This window comes from Cuculus canorus, chromosome 2 (genome assembly GCF_017976375.1).
Source record: "Cuculus canorus isolate bCucCan1 chromosome 2, bCucCan1.pri, whole genome shotgun sequence".
Classification (NCBI taxonomy): Eukaryota; Metazoa; Chordata; class Aves; order Cuculiformes; family Cuculidae; genus Cuculus; species Cuculus canorus.
This window is the reverse complement of record NC_071402.1, coordinates 123,576,047-123,584,501: the sequence shown is the minus strand read 5'-3', so window position 1 is coordinate 123,584,501 and position 8,455 is coordinate 123,576,047. Positions and strand designations below refer to the sequence as shown.

The 8,455-nt window shown below is 41.3% G+C and overlaps 1 protein-coding gene across 1 annotated transcript; it reads right to left on the bottom strand.

Moving 5' to 3' along the window:
* Positions 1-2,256: 2,256 nt before the first annotated feature.
* Positions 2,257-8,454, bottom strand: DPH3 (diphthamide biosynthesis 3). The gene is made up of 3 exons (XM_009560786.2): positions 8,296-8,454; positions 7,736-7,810; positions 2,257-7,243 (listed from the first exon to the last, which is right to left on the bottom strand). Exons 1-3 carry the CDS (start codon positions 8,401-8,403, stop codon positions 7,178-7,180), a joined length of 249 nt encoding a protein of 82 aa, XP_009559081.1. The 5' UTR covers positions 8,404-8,454; the 3' UTR covers positions 2,257-7,177.
* Between the last annotated feature and the right edge of the window lies 1 nt (position 8,455).

Sequence of the window (8,455 nt, the reverse complement as noted above, 5' to 3'; positions counted from 1 at the left end):
AGCGTGGGACAGTCCTACCAGAATGCATGGAGCTGGCATAACTTCACCAGCTGCCATTAGGAGGCTGTGGTAGTCATCATCCCAGCTGAAAGGGACTAGAAAAAAGACAACCTGATCTGATGATACCTAACTCAGATCACCTTGACTTCTTCTAAAAGATGCCTAGGCCACGAGCAAATAGGAGAAAGACACAGTTACTCTGAGGTTTAGATTCTAGGGGATTTTCTTGATTAAACATTACTTCTAAGATAAGGTCAGCTTAGTCCTCAGCATGTGTCAAGAAAAGCACGTCAAATGCCAAGAATTTTTCGAAAATAGAGAACAGAAGAGAGAACAAATATCATTATGCCAATGTATGCACAAGGCACCTATGCATAGAACTATGCACAGTTCTTATCACTCTTCCTCTCAAAAATGGAGCAGGATTGCTGGGCAAGGACCAGAGAAGGGCAAGAGAGACACTCACAGGTACAGAGCAGCTTGTATACAGAGAGAGAGTGGCTGGCAAGACAAGAACTTCAAAGGCTGGAAGAAGTATCTGAGGGGAAATAAGAAAAGACTCTTAACAGTCATCAATGGGATAGAGAGAAGAGAGCAGGGAACTGTCTCTTCCTATGCAAAAATTGCCTTCAAATGAACTAGGGAGCAATGGGTTCAAGAAAAACAAAAAGAGCCTCTCTTCACAAAGCGTCCTGAAAACGTGGAATTCCTTTCCATGGGATGCAGTGGATATTAAGCTGTGATGTGGGTACAAAAAGTGATTAGAAAAATTGATGGAAATATGTATTTATTTATACCATTCAACACAAATGCATCAGTCTCAAGAAGTCCACGACTAACAAGTTGCATTGTACGGTGTTCTAGGAAAGTACCCCAAAAGTTTGCCCTGGTCATTATTTGACTTCTCATCAGCTGCAGGGCAGCACTGGGGATGGGAGGGGACCAAGGAGGCCCTTGGGCTCCCCTGGGACAGCCAGTTCTGCTCTAATGCACCTACGTGATTTGCTGTCACAGTCAACTCGGCCTCTAGGACAGAAGCTTTCTTTACTGGCATCCTGACAGGTGGTGGATTGTCTGTATCTCTGCCTCCAGACTGTTTTCATATCTAAATTCAAAGTATGGTTCTCCTCATCGAGCTAAGAAATGTACACTAGAATCCACCAATGTGGTAACACCTTTGCAGTGCACCGTGGGTCACGGAAGTGTCTGTATAATATAAGTCGGTTAAAATACAAGTTAAATGTATTCTACTGTAATAAGAGAAAAGGTAGGATAATGTAAGGTTTACATTTTATCTACTTTTTATATATTTAATTAAATTAAATGTTAATCTTAAAATCTGTTACAAGCTACAACATCAGTTCTAATCTCTGTTATGGCTATAAATGATAAATTTATGCTGCAGTACACAAAGCTCAGTTTGATTCACCAGTCTCACTGTTGCCTGAAAGTTACAATAAATTCTAGAAGATGTTTGCATTAGCTTTGCATAGGTACTCAATTCCCACAGAAAGAACCAGCAGCAGGCCAATGATCAGACAGATATAGAAGTATGAACTTTAAGTTTTACCTATTTCAAAGTTGTTTTTTTTTAAAAAAAAAAAATACCCCTCTGGAAATGTAATTTTTTCCTAGGGAGTGTGGGATAGTTATTCTTCCTAAGATTAGACTATAAACTTTTACTTTGTGTAATACCATAGAACTACACACAAAAGATCATGCTCAGAAATGTGGCTGCTATTTAGTTGGTGGAATGGAATAACTTTCACTTGAAATAAGGAAGAAACCAAAAAATTGTTTCTTTGAGTTTTCCAGAAGGACTACAACCGAGACCAAACTGAAAATATTTGCCGTGGAGCAAAAGGAGCCTGCAGAAGGCACTGAAGGAGTGACTTACGGGTCAGCATGTTGCCAGCTCCCATTGATTTTACCCTGAGTCTTGTGATAGTTGGATCTACCCCTAAAGCAACAGCTTCAGCATTCAAACTCCACGATAAAGATCTTAGCTTTGACTTAAAAAAAAAAAAAAAAATCACCACACAACAAAAAAGAAAATATTGGTATCAAAATGAAAATACAATCCCTAAAAGTTTCAATGTGAAAGAATACATTTAAAAGACTTTTTTTATACTACAATTTTAAGACACACTTACGGTCTTCAGGCGCCCAACTCATAAAATTTTGGAAGTTTGGTTTTAGCAACACCAATGGAAGTCTGTCCAACTGACTGAGAAGAAAATGGGACACTGAAAGTTATACTGTATTAACCACACAATAACTGAAAATACAGAAAAGAGTAAAAAGAAAATATATTTAGTTAACAATATATATTTGGGGCAAACATTCATGAAATAATTAGTACTCTGTAAATGCAAATTACTTTTCCACCAGAAGGAAAAGAGCAGGCATAAGATCACAATACTCATGAGCTAGTCTAGCTCCTTCCTTTAGAAACATTTCACAACAATAATGTATTATTTGGGGGTACCAAAAGTTTATTCTCTATTACAAAGCTGCCAACACCAATATCTTGCATACTTTGCATTATTCCCTTAGATCACCAGATACCAGCAGAGCTCTTCCCTTCTACATAGAGAGGAAAGATAAAGAACACCAAGGCCAAGGATGGACATTGAAAGCCAAGATTGAGGGTCTCACAAGGCTATTCCTGCCTCAAAGCATATCAGTGGATACGGCAATCAATCTTTTGGCTCAAACCAAATTTCCACGCAGGCAGAGCTCTTAAGAACTCACCAAGCACCTTACTTTCTGCTTAACCTGGTTAGATTTGCGTAATGCAGCACATAACCTAAAGCAGAAAATACCAATTTGTTGTTTATTTGGCGTTTTTTTTGAGAGATGATTCTTAGAGTAGCTATGGTGACTGCCTGCCTGCCTGGCTAATGACACTAATGGATGGGGCAGCACTGCTGCTGACCTTCGTGTACCACCTACTCTTCAGAGTGAGCTTCTGTTGGCTGACTATGCTCAGCAGCAGCATAAATGGCACAGCAATGATTTTCCATCACACGACAGGAAGCCTCTGCTGGTCTGGTGAGCTGCCAAGAATTCTGAAGAGATGACCTGGTATACAAACAGGCGATGGCAAGGGGTGGGAAGGAGTGGTGACAGGTCACTGAAGCTCTTGCCCTTTCAGTTAGTCCCTTTTGACCCACTTCCTCCCTGACCACAGATGACATTGAGACATCTGTTTTCCATCCTGGCATAGTTCGGGTCAGTTGTTGCCAGTCACTCAAAAGGTTTGACCAGTTTCAGGGCCAATGAGCCCAGCACCTTCATGATTACAGAGTCCTCTGGATCCTCCCTGTCTCCTCCATGCCACAACCACTATGGAGAGACATCGAGACATTGTCAGTATTTTTAGCTACCATGAAGCAGAATCAAAGCTGTGTCCTAAGTAAATGTAGAGAGAAAGCAACCCACAGGGAACTGTACTAGGAGAAAATAATGGCAAATGTTCCTTACTTTACTAAATACCTTGATAAATCCTATTTGTACAAGCATTTCAAGAAGTGTTCAGTGTAACAAACAGCTATCCCTACACTCAGACTGATCTGAACACTACACTGGAATAGAGATGGAAGCAGGCTACACAGAAACTGTATTTATTAGTGATAATATGTAGTTTACTATGTTTACATTTTGAGTTTACTTTCTGATTGAAATTTTGATGGTTTATTTGAAAATAATCAGTATCTGCTTCCTAGTAGACACACTTGGCAATCCATGTAATGACCTTTATTAAACTTATGTTGGGCATAAGATGTCTTTTTTTGATTGGTGCTGAGAATGAAAATTAAAGAGCATGGTGGAGGGAAGAAATGTCAAGGTATTTACATAAGTGTCCTTTAGAAGATTAACACTTCCCCAACATACAAACAAGTTCAACAGCTGACATCAGTGGCCTGACGACCTCAGCTCTTGGAGGCCCAGAGCCTGTCAGACTCCTAGATTCAAAACCAGTCACGTATGCCACTGAAATACAGCACAATCAGCCAAAAGTACACACCTTCTCAGCAAGTTTCTTTGAAATGCAAACAAGAATTTGACCGCCTGTAGAACAAGACCTTCAGTTTAACGAAGAACAAATCACCTTCCCTTTCTTCCCATAAAACTGCGGTAAGACTGTACTGCTTGTTTTCAAGGTTAGACAGGAGTTCAGTGGTGTTTAAGTGTTAGCATTTTCAGGGCTTGAATGTTGACCACTAGTTGTTCCACTCACTCTAATTTCTAGGAAATACAACTTACTCCATTAATGCTCACACGATGCTGTTTTCATCACACTGGACTCGTCTGTGCAGAGTCAAGAACCTAATCAAATACATAATCAATCAATCCTCTTGTCAGATACAAACAGCAAGCACAAAACCTGTGTGTCCTATGCAATTGCCTGTTTAGGAGACAAGTGAACCGTTGGTTCTAACGTTCTAAGAACGTTTAATACACAGTAATGCATAAAGGCGCTTGATTGCCAAGCAAGAGCCTGTGATGCTATGAAGAAACCTTGTTACTGAATTCCCAAAGAGGAACATTTCTGACGAATTACTCAGATTGCCCTGACTGTTGGTGTGGAACTACACAGTACAGAATTTTAGAGAGCTGTCTGCAATCACTGGAGTTAAAAGCTTCTTACAAGTTAACAGAACAGCAAGCGGCTGTTTGGCTTCAGCATTGCTAAAGCATCGCTGAAGTATGAACTCCGTTGCTACAGAACTTCACTCCTCAATACAGAGCAGAAGAAAGGAAAGACCAAAACAGCTCAACAATTTTTAAATCCTCTCTCAGATTGCCAAAAGTCAGCAGAAGATACGTGACATCCATCCTTGGTTTGTCCCTTTTTGGGGCACACCGAGATCCTCAAGACACTGCAATGAGACTGAGCTGAGAGCAGTTAATGTGGGCAAATGTGGCCACATCCCGTTCTAACAAACTCAGCCACAATACTGCTGTTATGCTGCAAAAAGCTCCAGAAAAGCAAGCATAATGCATACTTTCTGAAAGTTTTCATATATCCTATGTAATCAAATAATGTGCACATATAAATTACATTATACAACCTGGATTCTATTCCTGTCTTGTAAGAATATGCTTATCATGAAACCTTAAGCACTGACACTCCCAACTGATGCAATAAAGCAATTAATTTTGCTAAAATTACTTCTAAAAAAGCCATTGCCTCTACCTCAGATGAGCAGGAAACACTACAGAGAATCACTTCAAAGCTTGTATTAGCATGTCAAGCAAAATTCAATTGACAAACACTTTCCGCAACCATGTGGGAACCCAATCATATGTACTATAAACGACTCTCTGCACAAGCTTCATTAAAGTCTTTATGACAGCACCTTACCTTCATTACAAAATGAAATCTTGACAAATTAGTTCAGCAAATCTATGCATCTTTAGAGATGCTACACTTGGCAATTTACTTTGATGTAACTACTACATCAGAGCACACATTCCCTGGTGTTCCATTTGAAATTCACTCTATTTATAGAGTAGAAAACTTGTGGAAAAACCCTCAAGATATTTATGCTATAGAACCGAAGCTTAAATAGGGTTCCTGCAATCTTTCTTTACAGCATAGACTGAAACAATTTTTATTAGCTAACCCAGACAATTTCCAGTATCATTACCACAGCAGCAGCAGCACCTCAAACCAGAATAAGCAGTGGCTCATCATAAGCATCGGTGGAGTTTTAAATATCTTTATTTAAATAGCCAAAATAAATATTTCATAAGATATAGCTAACCAAAGTACCACAGCTTGGTTTTTTGAAGCACAGATACCGAAGTAACATGAGTGCCACCTTCTGGTTTAGGCATGAAAACACTTTGGGTTGTGTCCACCAGAGCAGAATACTCCTAACTGAAGGGTGTAGGGTTCGGGTTTTTTTCCCTTTTTTTTTTTAAAAAAAAATAGTTAGGATGTTCATCTTCAACATTCATAGAACATTGCTAAGAACAAAAATAGTTAAATGCAATAATTCTGTAAGACTTACTTATCTTTAGTGCCTGGAGCAAAACAACTGTATAAATCCTGCACAACTATTTTTCCCCAAATTTAACTTCATAGATGTCAAATCCTACTAGAACATGTGAATAACCATGTTATAATTTTAAATAAATATTTAAATGCAGTGGCTTGTAAAATACAAGAAGCAGTCCCGGAATCAATGTACTTTGCAGCACAGCATTCCAATTCTCTTCTACCCTAAAAAACTCTTTTTTACTAATTAAGCCAAATGTATGCATCTCCTATGCAGAAAATGACAGAAATTAACACAGGAAGACTGAGATATCTAGCAAATGTACTACTACAAACGGCACAAAGAACTGCAGCACATTTTATATCTGCTGCAACAGTCAAATCACAAAGTTGTTGAGAAAATACAGGTAAACTACAATCCATTTGCGCATTACTAGCTTTGCAGGGGTAGAAAAAGTGATTGTTTCATTTCATAAAACACCCACAAGTACATCATTATTAAGTCAGACAGGCATTTGATAGCAGCTACCAAAGTTGTTTCAATGCAATTTAAGAAACAAATTTGCCCTGACTCAGGTGTTGCCACCACTGCAAATAGAAATACAATTTGCACCTTCTTTGTGCTTGCAGTAGTAAAAACAATTTACCAACAGCATTGGTTCTGGGCCTCTTGTTTTCCCCAATATTCAGTATGGGCTGGAAATACACAAGCCCACATCCTAGGTGACACCATGCTGTGTGAAAACTGTAATTCTGTACGACACCATGTCCTATGGACTTCTGAATTTTGTCTCCTACCATTTCAGCTCTCCCTGGCCTACACGTTGCCTGCTTTTCTCCACCCCACTAAGAAGCCACTGCTAGATAAATATTATAATTTCACAACTCTGCACACTTCTTTCATATTGACTTGTTATCAATTAGACCATAATCTGAAGTCTTCTGGAATACATATGGCACCTCATGTATTTTTTTTAACGTACAACCCCTTTGAACAAATCTTATTAATGTGTTGATGTGCCAGCAAATACTCATTCAAATTAGGAAGACAATTATTGCACTTGTATCTCAGAGCAGCAAGCACTTCCAGGAGGACCACGTCTCTTTCCGCAGTTGCCATCCCCATACTTCCTTGTTCTAGAGCAGCAACAGTTCATGATGTACTCATCAGCACTTGATCAACTCCTTGTTTGTCAAAGGTTCTGCGACAACTTCATCACGCATGAACTGCTCCTAAAGACAGCAAGTAGAGTTTTAGTTGATTATCATTATTTTTTTACCTCCTCTCCCTGAAAACCCACTAGAAAACCATTTTAGATTCATACCAGTTATACCCAGGCTAGAAAACATCTCCCAAAAGAAGAAAGCTATAATATGCCTATTGGATAAGAAAAACTACAGGCTAGCTGATGGCACTGATAGTCATAAATTTGCGCATATAATTGCATAAATTTGCGTATAATCTATGCTGATTTTAACATCGCTGTATTCTGTATTCCACACCACCCTGACCCAGCAGACATGTTTTAAAGCGCAAATACCACAGAAGAAGGCAGGCATCAGAAAAGCTGAGACAAGACAGGAGCCATAGTCATAGAGAGCCCCCAACTCTCTGACAGTCCTATCCCAGATTTACCAGGGACTTTCAAATGCTGATACACGAGGGGATAGCAAACCAAAACTCAACCTACAGAAGCCCACTGACCACTCTCTCCCTGCGCCCACCTGGTCATAGATGACACGGAGGATTAGGGAGCAGCTGGGGCAAGTGGCCACATCCTCGCCGTTCTCCAGGTCCTCCTGCAGCAGCAGCCGCCGGGAAGGAGGTAAGTCACTGACCCGCCACCTGCCCAGCCCTCCTGCCCAGCCCTCCGACACCACAGCCTCAGGCTAGTTCCCACCCTCTCCCTCCTTGTGTCCCCATCTTCTCCGTCTCTCCCCTGCCCTCTTCCCACCTCCTTTCCTTTCCCTCCTCCTACTCCCCACTCTGTCCCTCATTTCCTTCCCCCACTCCCAGTCCCCTCTTCCCTTTCCCCTTCCCCTCTGTCCTTCTCTCCTCCTCCTTCCACTCCTCTCCCCTTTCCTTCCCCTCTCCCCTTCTCTCCTCATCCTTCTTCCCCTCCCCCCCCTCCCCTCCTCTCTCCCTTTCCCCTTCCCCCTCCTCCTGTCCTCCTTTCCCCTTCCCCCTCCTCCCGTCTTCCTTTCCGCTCTCCCTCTCCTCCTCTCTTCCTTCCCCCTTCCCCTTTCCTCCCCTCCTTCTTTCCCCTCTCCCTCCCCGCCGTTACCCGCGTGATGAGGAACCGGTCCCCGCAGGGGCACGGGTAGCTGTAGGTTTCGGTCTCCTCATCGTACTCGAAATCCTCGATCTCCACCTCATCGTGGTAGACCGACATGCTACCCGAAGGGGGAGGAGGTGGGGCAGAGGCAAGAAACAGGAAGCGGAAG

Bases quoted from the DNA above. Each gene is read 5' to 3' on its own strand.
- DPH3 (XM_009560786.2), bottom strand. From the start codon at position 8,403: ATGTCGGTCTACCACGATGAGGTGGAGATCGAGGATTTCGAGTACGAT. The intron at 7,811-8,295 runs GTAACGGCGGGG...CTGCTGCTGCAG, and splicing joins ACCGGTTCCTCATCACGCGG to GAGGACCTGGAGAACGGCGA. The intron at 7,244-7,735 runs GTGGGCGCAGGG...TGCTGTCTTTAG, and splicing joins TCCGTGTCATCTATGACCAG to GAGCAGTTCATGCGTGATGA.